General features: G+C 58.6%; 2 protein-coding genes and 1 long non-coding RNA gene across 5 annotated transcripts; 2 read left to right on the forward strand and 1 right to left on the reverse strand.

Moving 5' to 3' along the window:
- The first annotated feature begins 331 nt into the window (after nucleotides 1-331).
- On the forward strand, nucleotides 332-6361 carry YBX2 (Y-box binding protein 2). The gene is made up of 9 exons (XM_067714019.1): nucleotides 332-667; nucleotides 1323-1386; nucleotides 2795-2828; nucleotides 3689-3778; nucleotides 4402-4686; nucleotides 4841-4944; nucleotides 5214-5391; nucleotides 5807-5891; nucleotides 5989-6361. Exons 1-8 carry the CDS (start codon nucleotides 391-393, stop codon nucleotides 5855-5857), a joined length of 1083 nt encoding a protein of 360 aa, XP_067570120.1. The 5' UTR covers nucleotides 332-390; the 3' UTR covers nucleotides 5858-5891; nucleotides 5989-6361.
- Nucleotides 6362-6810: 449 nt separating this feature from the next.
- Nucleotides 6811-12597, reverse strand: SLC2A4 (solute carrier family 2 member 4). Of its 3 annotated transcripts, none has more exons than XM_067714017.1 (11): nucleotides 12337-12597; nucleotides 10938-11054; nucleotides 10657-10829; nucleotides 10446-10570; nucleotides 10217-10332; nucleotides 9954-10116; nucleotides 9680-9867; nucleotides 9404-9508; nucleotides 9154-9255; nucleotides 8459-8662; nucleotides 6811-7628 (listed from the first exon to the last, which is right to left on the reverse strand). In XM_067714017.1, exons 1-11 carry the CDS (start codon nucleotides 12367-12369, stop codon nucleotides 7356-7358), a joined length of 1599 nt encoding a protein of 532 aa, XP_067570118.1. In that variant the 5' UTR covers nucleotides 12370-12597; the 3' UTR covers nucleotides 6811-7355. The 3 variants fall into 3 exon arrangements, with proteins under 3 accessions (XP_067570118.1, XP_067570117.1, XP_067570116.1); XM_067714016.1 differs by having other exon boundaries at nucleotides 7500-7931; XM_067714015.1 differs by having other exon boundaries at nucleotides 7500-7931; nucleotides 9954-10112; nucleotides 10213-10332.
- A 96-nt stretch (nucleotides 12598-12693) lies between these two features.
- On the forward strand, nucleotides 12694-14839 carry LOC137211558 (uncharacterized). Its single transcript, XR_010937138.1, has 2 exons — nucleotides 12694-12939; nucleotides 14607-14839. It is a non-coding gene; the product is annotated as an uncharacterized lncRNA (long non-coding RNA).
- The last annotated feature ends 968 nt before the right edge of the window (nucleotides 14840-15807 follow it).

Here is a 15807-nt window from a genome sequence, read left to right on the forward strand (position 1 = left end):
AAAGGGGCGGGGGGAAGGGAAAGAGGCCGTCGGCCAATGGGTTGGGCTGTGGTCGGTCACGTGACGGCAACGGGGCGGGGCCCAGGTGTACTTACAAGGCTGCGGGCGGGGGCCTCGGCCTCCTCGCCAAGTTCAGGAGGCGGGGCCGGCGTGCTGGCCTGGGGGGGTAGCTTCGCTAGGATTGGCCTGTGGCCGGGAGGCGGGGCCTGCGCGCGCCGCGGCTGCGGGCTCCGATTGGCCTCGGCTCAGGGCCCGCTGCCGGCGTGCAGGCGAGGCTCGGGGCGCGAGGACCAAGCCTGGCAGTGGGTTCGCGAGCCAGGGGGAGGGGCCGGGCCGGTGGCGGCGGAGGAGGAGGAGGTGGCGGCGGGGGCCGGTACTGGGCCCGGCGGGATGAGCGAGGCGGAGGCGGCAGTGGTGGCGACAGCGGCCCCCGCGGCCACGGTGCCCGCGACGGCGGCAGGGGTGGTAGCGGTGGTGGTTCCGGTGCCCGCAGGGGAGTCGCAGAAAGCAGGCAGCGGGGCGGGCGGAGTCGGAGCCGCAGCCTCCTCGGTCCCCGCTGCTGGGACCCCCTCGGCGCCGGGCCCCCGCACCCCTGGCAACCCAGCGACGGCGGCCTCGGGGACCCCCGCGCCCCCGGCCCGGAGTCAGGCGGACAAGCCGGTGCTGGGTGAGGGGCGGGGCGCGCGCCAGGGCTGCTCTAAGGGGGTCGGCGGGCTGGGGGAGGGGCATCGTGGACCCCGGTGGGGTCCGGAAAGCCGAAGGCCGGTTTGGCTCGAGACTCAAAGGACTAGCTAGGCTGAGGCCAGCGGACCGAAGTGGGTTCCCCTGGTGGGAAATCCTGCAGTTCTTGGGCGGGAGGGCGTGGTTAGTCTGGTAGGGTCTGGCCACGCCCCCGGGGCGGGAGACTTTTGGCCTTGATGACTCGAGTTAGTGTTAGGTAAATCTCTGGGACCAGGAAGCAAGTGCACTAGTGACCCTTACACTGGGAGGGCTAGAGAGACCCTCAGTTATGACCTGAGGGCGGAAGTTCGTGGACCAGGTGAGTACCCGGTTCTAGGTGAAGGGCCTTGATTTGTAGGATGTGAGGAACGTGCCTTAGAATCGGAAGTTTTGAAAGCCTGAGCCCCCCTGTATGGGCGCTTCCATTTACGTAGTGGAACTGGGGTAAGAATGCCTTGAAGCTACTGGGTGAAACCTGGTTGGCGTGAAGTTAAGCTTAATAGGTAATAGGGAGGTAGACTAGATTTTGGAGTGTATCAAAACTGAGTCGAACTCCATCTCTTTCCCCATCTTACTGTCCCCACTGCATCCCTGCCTGGCAGCAATCCAAGTCCTGGGCACTGTCAAATGGTTCAACGTGCGGAATGGTTACGGATTCATCAACAGGTATCTGAGGAACCCAGGGAGGGGGTGGAATGGGTGCCTTCCAAACTGGCCTGTGGGACTGGACACCTTTCCAGCCTCATCCCTACCCCTACCAAGGCACATGGTTGCAATGTCCAGCTGACGCTGATTGAAAGTCTTTAACCACAGCACAGATGTGGGCAAGGCGAAGCCGCCTCCACATCTTCAAGGGCAGCAGAGGATTAATGATCTAAGAAGTTGGCAAACCTGGTTCTGACCCTCCCAAGCCTGTCTGGGTCACCTTCTGGTTTAGTTTGCCGCCGCCTTTGTGGCAGAATGTACCTGCTCTCTGTGCCTCCGGGCTGGAATCCTCACTCATTTCCTGTTTAGGGCAGCACACTTAGCACTCTCATAACTCATCTCCCTAACGGAGCTGTTAGCTCGTTGAATCAATCCCCCACCTGATGGGACTGCGTCCGGTGGGGGTTGGGGAAGGGAGGCGCCAGCACAGCCCGAGGCTGCTGCTTTCCTTCAGTTCCGCAGCACCCACCTACCCCCGCCCCCGCACTGGGCGGGGCGTAGTGGCGGATTCTGAGCGGAGCCAGGTCTCTCCCAGAGGGCCTTCCCCAGCCCAGGCACCCTGCCGAGCCCAGACCTCCTGGGAGGTCCCAGTTCCCTCTTAGCAGGCTGACCTTTGTGCAGATCTAAGTGCTTTAAAGCTAGAACACTTGTTCTAGGGAAGGGTCCCTCTCTAATTCTGGAAATGAGGACTCCTGGGAGGTTCTGAGGGAAGACCTCACCCCTCCCCCATTGGGGTGCTAGGATAAACTGGGGTGATAGGCAAGGTCGTGACAGATCGAATGTTCTCTCTCATCCTTGATTTCTTGGTGTGTTGAGAGGGGGCCTGGGGTTCACCTCCAGGCTGAGAACACAGTTTTGTGGCTGTTTGGAGCAAGTTCTTGACCCATTTTCCCCTCCTCAAACGTGTTCTGCACCTCAACTCCCGTCCCCACTTTCTCCCTCCTTGACTATAGAAGGAAGGAAACCGAGTGGAATTTTCCACCCGTGATGTGGTTTGGGGAAGAGGGGTTGTTGGCTGGGGACAGTTATACCCAGCACCACCAGGTTCTAAGGTGCCCTGGGGTAGAGGGTGGAGTGCTCAGCAGGTGAAATCTGGCCCAGCTCCTTCAAGGTGACTTTGCCTCCCCCCACAGCCCTTTCCTCGTGAAGCCCAGGTTTTTCATGGAGGTTTTAGGGATATTTGCTTCATACCAGCTTCAGGGGGCCCCCGCTGGCTCTTGTCTCACTCCCTGGGCCCTGTTTCACCCCAAGCTGCCGTGGAAGGTGGAGAGGATGGGGCCAAGAGTCTTAGGAATGGCAGCTAGGGAGGCTTCAGTGGAGGTGAGCGCCTTACCAAAGTCACCCCCTAACAACCCATCCTGTCCTGCAGGAATGACACCAAGGAGGATGTCTTTGTTCACCAGGTAAGAGCTAGGTTGACTTTCTGAGGGGAGGAACCCGCCCTCTTTGATGGCTTTTGCCCTTATCCTTAGCAGCACAGATCATGTTTCTCCAGCTTTCATCTCCTACCTGGAAATAGTTCCCCCATCCACCCGCCTCAGGTGCCTGTATTAACTGCATTGGCCCCACTTGTGTTGGGTTGTCTCTGTAAGAAACGTACCTGTTGCCCTCTGGGCATGGCACGCTCACTACCTACTGGGACCTGTGAACACCCTTAGAATGAGTTACAGGCGGTGTCCAAGGGAAAGGACACAGGCTTGCGCTACTTGGGTGCAGTGGTTCTCAAAGTGTGGTCCCTGCAACAGCAGCATCACCTGACATCCAAATTCTCAGGCCCACCTCAGTCCTAGCGAATCAATCAGGCTTGGGGGAGGGACCAGCAGCCTGTTTTTACAAGCTCTCCAGGTGTTTGTGATGCACGCACAGTTTGAGAACCACTGCTTTGGTGGAGAGCGCTCTCAGTGGGATTGAGGTAAGAAGCACAGTACGTTTTACCCACTTTGCAACTTAAGACTCTCTCAGCTTTTTGTTTTGCTTTTGAGTTCATGTTTCTTGCTTCCCTTCTTGAAATCCTTGAGGGGTGGGGGAGGAGGGAGTGTGTTCTGGGGACCATGGTGAACTGCACAGTTGTTTGAAAGCCGCTAGTCTGTGGCTTTTCCCCCGCTAAACTTTGACTGCCTTCTCCTTGCTTCACCCTCCAGCCCCAGCCCACAAGTATTCAATAAAATTTTGAAAAGAATGAAATTGGGTGGTGGACCCAGCAGGGGCGCGAGAGACTCCCGGCTGGCTGTCCTCACCTTTCTCCTGGCCTTTCCCTAACCAGACAGCTATTAAAAGAAACAACCCGAGGAAGTTTCTGCGCAGCGTTGGAGATGGGGAGACTGTGGAGTTCGATGTCGTGGAAGGAGAGAAGGTTCGAGGGCTGCGGTGGGATGGAGAGCCCACCAAGCCGTGGGAGGGTGGCCTGGAAGTCCCCTGAGGCTCTGGCCTCCTCAGGCCAGCTCCTCCTCTGGCCGAGCAGCCCAGGCTGTAGGACCAGGACTGTGTCCTCACGCAGACCTTGTCATTCTTAACGTTCTGGCCACTCCAAGGGATGTCCTAAAGAACGTGTCGCTGTCACCAGTCAGCAGTATCTGGGTTTCTTTGTAGTTCACCGAATACTCCCATGCCTGTTCTCCACGCGGGGCCCGTGCCCACATTCTCCTCTCAGAATCAGCCCTCCCGGAGACAGACACCTACTGCCAGCCCTCTTTCTCCCTCCCCACCCCACCTCCAGGCTAAACCTCAAGAGGGTCCAGTGGCAGCTATTTCAAAAGGACCAGTTGCAGATGTGGTCCCTCCTAGAAGGGTCCAAACACCTGCCACTCTTTCTCTGGGGAGGGTGGAAAGAAGTAGAAGTTATAGGACCTGGAGGAAAGCTGGAAAGGGGCATTTAGCTGGAAGGATGGGAAGACAATGATTCAGGCAAGACTGGGAAGGTTGCGCACTGGTTTTTGGAGCAGGTTCTCACCCGTTCCTCCCCACCTCCCCCCGCAGGGCGCAGAAGCTGCTAATGTAACTGGGCCCGGCGGGGTGCCAGTGAAGGGCAGCCGCTATGCCCCCAACCGACGTAGGTTCCGCCGATTCATCCCCCGGCCCCGCCCAGCTGCCCCGCCACCCATGGTGGCAGAGGCTCCATCGGGCCGGATAGAACTAGGCAGCGAAGGGGAGCGTGCTGAAGACTCCGGGCAGCGGCCCAGACGACGGCGCCCACCACCCTTCTTCTACCGACGGCGCTTTGTGCGAGGCCCTCGGCCCCCCAACCAGCAGCCGCCCATAGAGGTGAGGGGAACTGGGAACGTGGGGACCAGCTGCGAGAGTTGGTGAGGCTGGAGACCAGAGTCCCCAGACGAAGCAGAATGGTGGCCTGGGAAGAGCTGCAGACGCCTGGACAGCTGGTGCCACCCGGCTCACCCGGGCCTTTGTGTGTTCCCAGGGCACTGATGGGGCAGAACCCAAAGAGAGAGCCCCGTTGGAGGGGGACCAACAGCAGGGAGATGAGCGGGTACCCCCACCCAGATTCCGGCCCAGGTACCGAAGGTAAGACTCCCTGTCCTGGGCTCTGTCTTCCCCTTCGCCAGCCAGTATGGGGACAGGAGGATGGGAAGGGGATGGCCCTGAAGCCAGTGGTCATGAGGGCTGGGTAGCTGAGCAATTACTGCTGAGGTGCCCAGGGGTTAGCAGGCACTGCTGGGGTGGGGTGGGGATGGAGAGGCAGCCTGGTCCACCTCTGCTGGGTGGCCCTGGGAGGGAGGGACGTGGTCCGCACAGGGCTCCTGTCCCTTCAGGGTCCCTACTTTTCTCCCCAGGCCTTTCCACCCCAGGCCACCCCAGCAGCCCACCACAGAAAGTGGGGATGGCGAGACCAAGCCCAGCCAAGGCCCCACTGACGGTTCCCGGCCTGAGCCCCAGCGCTCACGAAACCGCCCCTACTTCCAGCGGAGACGTCAGCAGCCCCCTGGACCCGGGCGGCCCACAGCCCCAGAGGTGAGGACCTTGGACTGTCCCTGTGTGGCAGGGGAGAATGAAGGAAAAGGCTGTGGCCAACTTGCCTGTCTCCCTTCTTCCCCCACTTCTGTCTTCTTTTCCTTTCCCTTCCCTCTCTTTGTCCCCCTTCTCCTGGCCTTGCTCCCACCCACCCTGTTTCACGCAGCCTGACACCCAAGAGACAGTGCTGCTGGGTCCACGCCTGGGGGCACCCCAACCCACCAGGAAACCCCAGCAGAGGCGGTCGAGCCCACATCACCCCCTGCAGACTCCCTCTCAGCTCTGCTGGGAGCCCCAGCACCAGCCTGTGGATGTGAACTGGGGGAGGAATGGGAAGAGAAAAGGTGGGAGGAGGTTGAAGTTGGGGGCTCCAAAGGACAAGAGGGTCTCAGTCGGCCACCCTTGTTCTCTCTAGACCTCGGCCCCCATCAACAGTGGGGACCCCCCAACTGGCATACCGGAGTGATTCCAACTCGAAGGACACCCAGAGCCACCATCTGGTGAGTGGCAGGCCCAGGACAGGTACCAAGAGGGTGGGGATGGGGCTGGGTGGTGATAAGCTGCTGGTCGTGATTTTTCGGTCTCTCTTCCTCTCAGGTATCTGCCAGTTTTTCCAACTGACCTGGATCCTACCCAGCACCTCCCTCCCCGCTTTCCCACAATTCATGACATCGAAACACCAGCTTTTCCCCTTTTTCCTGGAGACTCAGGAGGGCCAAAGCAACAGCCTTTGGCTTTTTTTTCTCTCCCTGACCAAGGGTTAAAGGAAGGGATCCATCCTTATAGTTCAGAGTCACCAACTCCCTCCCCTAAATCAGGCTGAGAAGGAACCAGCCAGCTCTTACCTCCTCCTGGTTGTTTTTCTTTCCCCTCCCAGTTTATTTTTTGTTTCCCCATTACCCCCTACCTCTGAAGCCATTTTATGAACCGTCATGTGCCACCTGAGCCTCCAGTAAAAACAAAAACAGGCTTTCCTGTTGTCTTGGTCTCTGCCTCTTTTCTGTTCAGAGCCTCGCTGGTAACTTACTGTAGAGGGGGCGGCGGCAGGGCCTGCGCTCAGATCCTGTGCCCACGTCTCTAGCTGTACAGCTCTGCAGAAGTGCCTTCATCCCTGTGAAGTTGACTTTTCCCATCTGTGAAACGGGGCTAATGCCTCGCTGGCAGAATGAGTGTTTCCTGAAGTGCCGAGAGCAGCGTCTGGCACCTGCAGCGTCACCTTACCGAGCATTTACTACCGCTAAGGAAAGCAGTGACTACAACTCTTGAGGTGGCGGGGGGCGCGGGGGCGAGTGAGTGACAGCATCCAGAGGGTTCTGCGGCCTCGAGCTGAGGCAGGATGGAGAGGAGATGGGGGTTGGGGTGGCTATGGTCCCTGCCTCAGCCCATCCCGGAGTGTCTTCTCATGACAGGACGCTCATCTCATACAGTAACTTTATATACGGATCTATATATATATACATTTAGTACAACAGACCTTCAGTTTCTTCTCCCTGCCCCTTCTTTTCCAAACATATACAAAAATATCTGAAGGCTCCTCCCAGCCCAGTGTTCACAGGCAGCCTTTCAAATCCCTCTTTCCCTTAGTTGGTCAAAAGCCTTTGGGTACAACACCCTCCCGGGATGGGAGAGGAGGAAAGAGCTGGGGCCCCCATCTGGCAGCCTTGGGGAGCAGCTGGGGTGGGGCCCGGAACCCTGAGTCTAGAGAGGCGCCTGCTGTCCCTTCCTCTCCCCACATGTGGACGTGTGTTCCCTCTCACCCCAGAAGCCCGAGCAAGAGGACTGAGCCTGCAGTGAGAGAGGTGAGGTTAGACCTTGGGAGGGGTGCGTCCTTTGCCCTGGAGGGGACAAGACAGACCCCCCCCTTTCACCCAGAGTCTGTGGCAAGAATTCAGAGAAAGTGCCAGAGTGGGAGGAGTCCAAGGTGGCAGGAACTGGATATCTCTTCCCCAGTCCTGCTCTTGGCTTCAGTTCACGCCCACCGGAAAGTCAGTCTTAGAGCCTCTCCTCCCTATAATCCCCCTACTCTGGCCGGGGCGGAAGTATCCTGGAGCTGGGGCGGGGTGCGGGTGGGCTACAGCGGAAGGAGGGGATGAGAAGGGAGAATGGCCCACCCCACGGCCACAGCCTAACCACAACACAAATAATCCAAGAGTCACACGAGGGGAATGAGGGGGGTGCTCAGACCACCCTTCCCTCCAGCTTCCCAATTCCACCAGGCTGCAGGGGGTTTCTCCACCCTGGAAGTAATGGGGAAGAGAGGGTTAAAGTGCTGCAGAGGAAAGGAGGGGGTCTCTGGGCGGGTTGAAGAACTGGCTCTCCCGCCCCTGCTTGGCCCCTCAGTCATTCTCATCTGGCCCTAAGTACTCAAGCTCTGTGCTGGGTTTCACCTCCTGCTCTAAAAGAGAGGGTGTCCGGCGGAAGGCGGCTGAGATCTGGTCAAACGTCCGGCCGCGGGTTTCAGGCACTTTTAAGAAGGTGAAGATGAAGAAGCCAAGCAGGAGGACCGCGAATAGAAGGAAGACGTAGGGACCCATAGCATCCTGGGACAAGTGGAGAAAGAGGTGTTGACAGAGGGGAGGGAACGGGTGGCCTCCGGCAAGCCAGGGACGAAAGCCTTCACAGGGATACTGCACAGAGCAGGTGGCTCCTTTGCGGGGCAATGGAAATTACTGGGAGAATTTAGTGAGAAAAGAATTCTCTGAACCCCAACTCTCCTGGTTTCTCCCTCTCTTACCATCCTGAGTCACTGAAGTCAGAGTGGATTCCCGGCCATTTGCAGTATTAATATGAAGTTTGTAATATTACTCCTAGTCTAAGTAAGTTATGCCACTAGTTTGTTCTGAAGAAACCTGTTGTTATCCAATCTAGGTCAGTTCCCTTCTTTGATTCTGGTGGAACAGGTGGTCTTCAGGACCCACGTGGTCCACCAAAGTGACCCCCAGACCAGCACTCTATGGGCAGGGGAAAGGGGGAAATGCTGACTGGAAAGCAACTGGGCTAGTTGTGAGTGTGAGTTACCATCCTCTGGCTGACCATGTGGGAGATGGGTACCGGGCAGGGGACCTACCGCAACATACTGGAAACCCATGCCAATGATGAAGTTGCACGTCCAGTTGGAGAAACCAGCCACAGCCATGGCTGCTGGGCGGGGTCCCTGGCTGAAGAGCTCGGCCACGATGAACCAGGGGATGGGGCCAGGGCCAATCTCAAAGAAGGCCACAAAGCCAAAGGTGGCCACGATGGAGACATAGCTCATGGCTGGAACCCGCTCCTGGGGGCCAGGCAGGGAGGGTGGAGAATTCAGTTCAGGTCTTTCTGGATCTTCCTTTGCCCTCAACCCAGCAAACTGGCATCTGCCCCTACCAGCTGCTCACGGGGGGCTGGCCACCCTTGGTTAGAATAGGTCCTCGAGCATTTGACATTCAGCTGGCCACCCTTTGCCAATTCAGGGCAGAGGGAACGTGTGGTCTCCCAGCTCTTATGACTGTGGATTCCCACTTGCTTCTAGAGCTGGGTCCTTAGGAGTTATTGGTCCTGAGGCTTGACAGGGGCTCTCCTCCCCGGCTGCCAGGATTGTGCCACAGCTTCCACCCAGAGGGGGAAGTGCAGCCTGGGTCCCTCGGCAGCACGGTCCTGGCATACGGCCTGGCCTCAGGATCAAAGGCATGTATGTTGAGGCATGGCCCTGGCTGCCCACAGAGCCCCTTGGGGCAGTTCCCCCGGGTTGGGCCACGGGTCCCCTTCCCTCTCCCTAGGCCTCACCAGCAGAAGCAGAGCCACGGTCATCAAGATGGCACAGCCACACATGCCTGCCAGGCCTAGGAGTTGGAGGGTCCGGCGCCCAGCCCGTTCCACCAAGAACACCTGAGGGGAGAGTCAGGGCTTGCAAGGGGCCTTTAAGGCTTGGGAAGTGGGAGGGGTTAGGTGGGTGGGGCCAACCAAGAGCTGGATCTCCAGGAAGCCCAGGGTTGTGAAACCAATGGTGGGGGCCCTTCCAGAGGTAAGTAGTTACCGAGACCAAGGTGAAGACCGTGTTGACCACACCGGCTCCGATGGTGGCGTAGGCTGGTTGCCCTACCCCCGCCGTCTCGAAGATGCTGGTTGAATAATAGAAAACCTAGAGGTGGGCGAGAAGAAAAGGGGATGGCAGGGATGTGTCCCTCCCTCCCTTGCAGCCACTCCAAGCTGGACTGACCCTGAATTTTAACGGAGGGGGCTTGCTCCCTTCTTCCCTCCTCTCAGGCTCTTCCCTGACCCTTGCCCTTCCTGGAGGCTGCTGCATACGTACTGCGTTGATGCCCGACAGCTGCTGGCTCAGCTGCAGCACAATTGCAATGACGAGGGGTTGCCGGTGGATGTGGCTGCCCAGGAGCTGGAGCAGGGACAGTGGCCGCTCATGCTCCAGCTTCCGCTTCTCCTCCTTCAGCTCAGCCAGCTCTTCAGACACGTCGGCCCAGCCTGTCAGGCGCTTCAAACCTGGAGGTGAGTAGGGTCAGGTCTGAGAGGGCAGGGAGGGGGCCTGGGAGGAGGACAGGCACCAGCAAGACGGCGCGGGAGCTCACTCTTTCTGGCGGGCCCCTCCAGGTTCCGGATGATGTACAGGTAGCGGGGGCTTTCTGGGCAGAAGGGCAGCAGGACCAGCTGCAGGAGGGCAGGCAGCATAGTGATGCCCAGGAGAAGTGGCCATAGGGTAGCAGTGCCCAGTATGGACTCCAAGCCCAGTACCTGTGGCAGAAGGGTGGGAGGGAGGGCAGGCCGTTCAGCCTGTCCCCAGAGCCCCACCCCAACCCCCTTCCCAGCCTCCCATGAGGCCAGGTCCAGTCACCTGGGCAATCAGGATGCCAGTGACGATGGCCAGTTGGTTGAGTGTCCCCAAGGCGCCCCGCAGGTGAGTGGGGGCGATCTCCCCCACGTACATGGGCACCAGCCCCGACGTCAGCCCTGGGCAGAGGGAAGGAGAGAGCTTCTGAGGGCAGCTGCCCACTCTGACCCCCAAGCCCAGGGAGAGTGAAGGAGAGCAAGGCACTGGGCGGGACCACAGTGCCCGCGGGTACCTGAGTAGGCGCCAATGAGGAACCGTCCAAGAATGAGCAACTCGTAGGAGGCAGCCGCCTTGGCCAGGCCCATGAGGGCGCCCCCTAGCACTGCCAGGGCATTGTTGAACAGCATTGCCCTCTTCCTGGCAGGCAAAGAGTGGGGCTGTGAGAGTTAGGGCATTGGTACTCTGGCTCCCTTCCTGTTTTCCCTTGCCCTCCAGCCTCATACCTTCCCAACCACTGAGAGATGACTCCAATCAGGAAGGAGGAGATCATGCCGCCCACAGAGAAGATGGCCACCGAGAGAGCCCAGAGCATGGTGAGGGTGCCTGGTGGGATGGAGCCGGGTCCCTCAGGCCCCTGCCTCCCCAGCCACGTCTCATTGTAGCTCTGTTCAATCACCTAGGGGACAGCACAGGAGTTATTCCCTGCAGACTCCTCCCTCTCTGCTCACTCCTGACACCCCCTGCCTTGTCTGGGCCCCCCACTCTGCCAGCTGTAGCCCCTCACCTTCTGGGGGGCATTGATGACCCCGATGTTGTAGCCAAACTGCAGGGAGCCGAGCACAGCGGAGAATACGGCGAGGACCAGGGTCCCAGTGACTCGTTGCTGGGGGTGCTCCCCATCCTGGGCAGGCGGAAGCAGAGAGGAGGCATATCACATGGAATCATGGCATCTTTCCTTCCTCAAGGGGCCCAGGCCCAGCAGGAGCCTTGAGATGCTGGGTTCCATCCAACATGTTGGGCGAGGGAAAGTGGGCCATATTAGGAGTCGCTTGAAGATCTCAACGTAAACAAGAGCAGGAAGAACCCGAGAGTACCAGGGCATGGAGGAGAAACTGATGTTTGAGTCCAGTAGGCAGAGAAATGTTTGAGAACCTGGGTCTCACAATTCCTCTGTGACCTTGGGACAGGCTTGGGCTTAAAAGACCTGAGTTCAGATTTGTGTGACCTTGAGTAAGTCACTGCCCCACTCTGAACTGGGGAGATAGGGGTGATGTTGCCTAATTTGCCTACCTGTCAGTGAAAGTGTGAAAATCAAAATCAAATGTTAACAGTGTCCCCAACAGTGCTGGTTTTATAAAGTGACAAGTGCATTATCGTCATCAGCCTCTGTCCTCTCCCCTCCCATCTGGGGGTTCTCTCCGCGGGCTCCTGGAAGCCCCCAACAGGCTCAAGAAAGCCATTTCCCAAAAGGACATCGCGGTCATTCCTCCTGGCCTATGGCCTTCTCTGTCTCCGCCCCGGCCTCCCTTCCCCCTCTTAGCTGCGACGAAGGGCAGGGGGCCATACTGGCTTTTGCCTGGGAGAGCCTTGCCCAGGGGATGGGGGCGGGAAGGTGGTATGAGGTGCGGTAGCGGTGGTGGCTGATCGCTGGCGGCACAGACTGTCTCCAAACGGAAACCTGAGCTGGGGGAGGAAGGGCTGACACTCCCCTCTACCCCTCCACCAACCGTGGGGCGAGGGAAAGTTCAGCGTCCTGGAGGACTGACAAGAGTGGGGGTGGGGGTGGGCCTACGGAGAACCTCCGGTCCTCGAAAAGTTGCGGGCGAGCCGAGACAGACGGACAGCTGCTGAAGGGCAAGACCCGCCTGGACCTGCTTTCTTGAGGGCAGAGTGTCCACGATCCCGGCGCAACTCGCCGCCAACTAGAGAAGGGGGCGAACCCTGGACTCGCAGAATCCAGCCGCTGTCCTAGCCCCCGAATAATCCCCCAGACGCACTCTGCCTCTTGGAGGGACTGGAATCCGACCGTCACGGGTTGTCCAGCCCGGGTATAAATAGCCAGTCCCCCACCCCCACCCCCTGCGTCTGCGCAAGGACCGCCCCCTAGCTGACCCCAACCGCGACCCCAGCCCGAGAAAAGCGGGACCCGTGTCCGCGTCCCGCCCCCGCATGCCAAACCCTACTTCGGAGCCGATCTGTTGGAAGCCCGACGGCATCTTGTCTTAGGAACTGGAGATGCACGAGCTGCCGTAGATGAGAGGGAGGCGACTGGGGGTCTGCGGCCCTAGCCTTGGCGGGCAGAGGGAGCGGGGGCGATGGGGGTCGCGGAGCTTTGTGCGGAGGGCGAGCCTGGCGGGACCCACAGCCACAAGCCGAGGAGCCAGAGAGCAGCTCCCGGGGATCTGGCTGAGCCTGGCCGGCGGGGGAAAGACCCGAAGAGCAGCCCCGGCGGTTCCCCAGGGCCACGCCTTTCACAGCACCCATTGGCCGGGAGCCCGCACACCCCAGAAGGCCACGCCCCTCCCTGAGGCTGAGAGTTTGGCACCTGCTGTAGGGTAGGCCAGCGAGGCCACGCCCGTCAGCGAGCCGGGCGAGACACGCCCCGCGGGTTCCCGCAGGCCTACGTCCCGGAAGTTTTGAAAAGGGGGTCCTGGGACCCCTGGAGACCAAGTTCCCCTCAGTGTGAGGACTCCGCCCCCCGGCCAAGGTTCGGGGCTGAAGAAGCGACTTCAAAGCCCTTAGCGGCGGCTCGGGACGGCGGGGTCCGAGAGGAAGGGACGGGCCAGGTACACTTGCCCGGGAGAGAACTCGGGCGGCCCAAAACTGCGCGAGCCGGCGCGCGGGGTGGGTGCGGAGCAATGGCCTGGAGTAACCCACAGTGGTTATTTTTAGCTCCCACATTGGGAGACGCCAAATGTCAGGTCCCGGGTGTCCCGGCCGGTCCCGGGCGGGGGAGGGCAGGGAGACGGAGCCTTAAAGGATCCGCGACACGCTTCCCACGCGGAGATGGCCTTGGGCACAGGAAATTCCGTTCCTAGCGGGTCGGGTGTCTGGCCTTGGTGGTCCTCTTTCCATGCATCCCTGCTCTGGGCACTGTCTATCTGGCCCTGCCCCTACACCGGTTCCCCACGTTGGTTCCTGGAGGCGGCCCGAGGGACAGGTGGTCACACCAACCACGTCACCAGTCCTGAGGCCCCTGAGCCGCCAAAAATGTGCTAGCCGCGTGGACGACTAGGACACGCTTTCTAGAGGTCGCTCTGGGTTTGAATCCCCAGCTAAATCCTGCCCAGCGAGGAGGGCGCGACCTAGGGGTGGCGAGTCCCCAGAGCAGCGGAACACTCGGAGTACAGAGAGCGCGCGTCTGGGAAGAGGGGACTCAGAAGCGCGGGGCTTTAGTGCCACCTGGAGGGAGAACGCGGATCCGCAGCGGATCGGGCCAGGGTGGTCTCCGGCCCACTGTCCCCGTCATTCTACCTCTCTAAGGCTTCCATTACTTCCAGCCCAGGCCTCTTTCTGGAGCTCCAGATCCGACTGTTCAGCTGCCGCGTGGGTGGGCAGCTCACATGATAAGCGTGTCCAGACCTGCTCCTCCTGCTAACTTCCTCATCCCAGTGAATGGTCCTATTAGCCATCCTGTCACTCCTATCAGAAGGAGGAAGTCATGCTTGATTTCTCCGCTCCTGCACCCGCCCCCACCCCTTTATCCAGTTAGTTATCAACATTGGAGTTTTGACCTCCTAAACTCTCACATTCATCTGATTTTCTCCACCTGTACTGTTGCCACTCTGGTCCAGACCACCATCACCCTGACTGGTCTCCCTGCTCCTCTTCCCCAACAGGGAGGGCAGAGTACCACACAAAACAGTCCAACCTCTCACTCACGCTCCCCCCAGAAGTCTTTGTTGCCTACTGTCAAGTTCAAACCCCTTTTCAGAGTGAACAAAACCTCCTGCCTTTCCTCTTCTATCTTTGCCTCACTTTCTGTCCTCTCCCTTGAGTTTTAGTCAATTCCTAACTACTTTTTTTTTTTTTTTTTTTTTTTGCGGTACGCGGGACTCTTACTTTTGTGGCCCCTCCCGTTGCGGAGCACAGGCTCCAGACGCGCAGGCTCAGCGGCCGTGGCTCACGGGCCCAGCCACTCCGCGGCATGTGGGATCTTCCCGGACCGAGGCACGAACCCGTGTCTGCCGCATTGGCAGGCGAACTCTCAACCACTGCGCCACCAGGGAAGCCCCCTTAACCACTTCTTGTACCTAGAACACACTGTGCTGTTTCACTCCTTGGTGCCTTTGCCATGCTAATCCTTCAGTCTGCAGTACCAGAGGACTCCTATTCATCCTCCAAAAAAAGCTTACCCTCTCTGTGACACCTTCCTTGGCTTTCCTCCAGAAATCCATGTGTCCCCAGGACTTCCCTGGTGGCACAGTGGTTAAGAATCTGCCTGCCGCTGCAGGGGACAAGTGTTCGAGCCCTGGTCCAGAAGATCCCACATGCCACGGAGCAACTAAGCCTGTGCGCCACAAATGCTGACCCGCGTGCCACAACTACCGAAGCCCGCGCGCCTAGAGCCCATGCTCTGCAACAAGAGAAGCTCCCGCTCGCCACAACTAGAGAAAGCCTGCGTGCAGCAATGAAGATCCAACACAGCCAAAAATAAATAAGTAAATTTATTTTTTTTAAAAAGTCCATGTGTCTCCAATATAGTGTATTGTCATAGTTTCTTCTCTGCACCTTAACCTTGAGGACAGATGAGCATCTTGTTTACCTCTGTATCCCCAGCACCCAGCCTAGGGGTGGACACTCAGTAAATGTTTGTTGAACGAATGGAATGAGGGTCTGCTCCTGATGGCCAAGAATGCGGATTAGGGAGCAATCACAAAGCGGGGAAACCTTTGGTGAATGGCTCCACATATCTGACCAAGGGGATGTAGATGAAGAACTAAGTTCTGCTGGTTGAGGAGAACCAACCATTTATGAGCAGAAAGGAGCAGAAGCGATTGATGGAAGCAGAGAGGGACCAATCAGGAAGGTAAAAGGAAAGCCAGGGATGCTGGAATACCACAAAGGGAGGAGGGCAGGGAGAGAGGAAAAGCCAAGAAGAGTGCCAAGAGGAAAAAAGGGAGTTGGGGGGAGGCACAGATTGGGGGCAGATGATAAGTCAGTGTAGCAGGTGGAGTGCAGGGCTGGGGTCTGTCCTGGCACTCAGGGCACGGCACATTCCTGATCTCATTCAGATGCTGTGTTCTGACGCTTCCAGGAGTTTAAACCCTAGAGAAAGTGGAATCAAGGAAAGCAAATTGGAGCTAGATACAGGAGATAGAGTAAAGTGTATGGAGAGAGTGATGGAGGAGTAGAAGAGACAACAGGAATAAGGAGAGACAGTTGGGAGAGAGGAAGAAAAATGGCTGGGACGGTGGGAGAAAGAGGTCGATTGAGAGAGGATGGAAAAGGAAGGAGAGAGACACAGGACAAAAGTGGGTACTTCACACTGGAGCCTGTGTGTGTTGATTTGCCTAGAAATTAATCTTTGGCCCATTTGATCTCAGAACCAGTTGTAGCCCTTCCTAAGCTCTGCCCTATGTCATGGGGAGTTGATCCCTGTGGGCTTTTGTTTTCAAGCTCCTGTGTTCACTGCCTTCTGGCCTGGTGCAGCC

This window comes from Pseudorca crassidens, chromosome 19, assembly GCF_039906515.1.
Source record: "Pseudorca crassidens isolate mPseCra1 chromosome 19, mPseCra1.hap1, whole genome shotgun sequence".
Taxonomy (NCBI): Eukaryota; Metazoa; Chordata; class Mammalia; order Artiodactyla; family Delphinidae; genus Pseudorca; species Pseudorca crassidens.

What these genes read in the sequence shown, in the direction of transcription:
- YBX2 (XM_067714019.1), top strand. Translation starts at nt 391, where the DNA reads ATGAGCGAGGCGGAGGCGGCAGTGGTGGCGACAGCGGCCCCCGCGGCC. An exon ending in GGCGGACAAGCCGGTGCTGG is followed by an intron (nt 668 to 1,322) that starts GTGAGGGGCGGG and finishes CCTGCCTGGCAG; the next exon opens with CAATCCAAGTCCTGGGCACT. An exon ending in TTCCGGCCCAGGTACCGAAG is followed by an intron (nt 4,945 to 5,213) that starts GTAAGACTCCCT and finishes TTTTCTCCCCAG; the next exon opens with GCCTTTCCACCCCAGGCCAC.
- SLC2A4 (XM_067714017.1), bottom strand. Translation starts at nt 12,369, where the DNA reads ATGCCGTCGGGCTTCCAACAGATCGGCTCCGAA. An exon ending in TCCAACAGATCGGCTCCGAA is followed by an intron (nt 11,055 to 12,336) that starts GTAGGGTTTGGC and finishes CCGCCTGCCCAG; the next exon opens with GATGGGGAGCACCCCCAGCA. An exon ending in CCTCATTGGCGCCTACTCAG is followed by an intron (nt 10,333 to 10,445) that starts GTACCCGCGGGC and finishes CCCTCTGCCCAG; the next exon opens with GGCTGACGTCGGGGCTGGTG.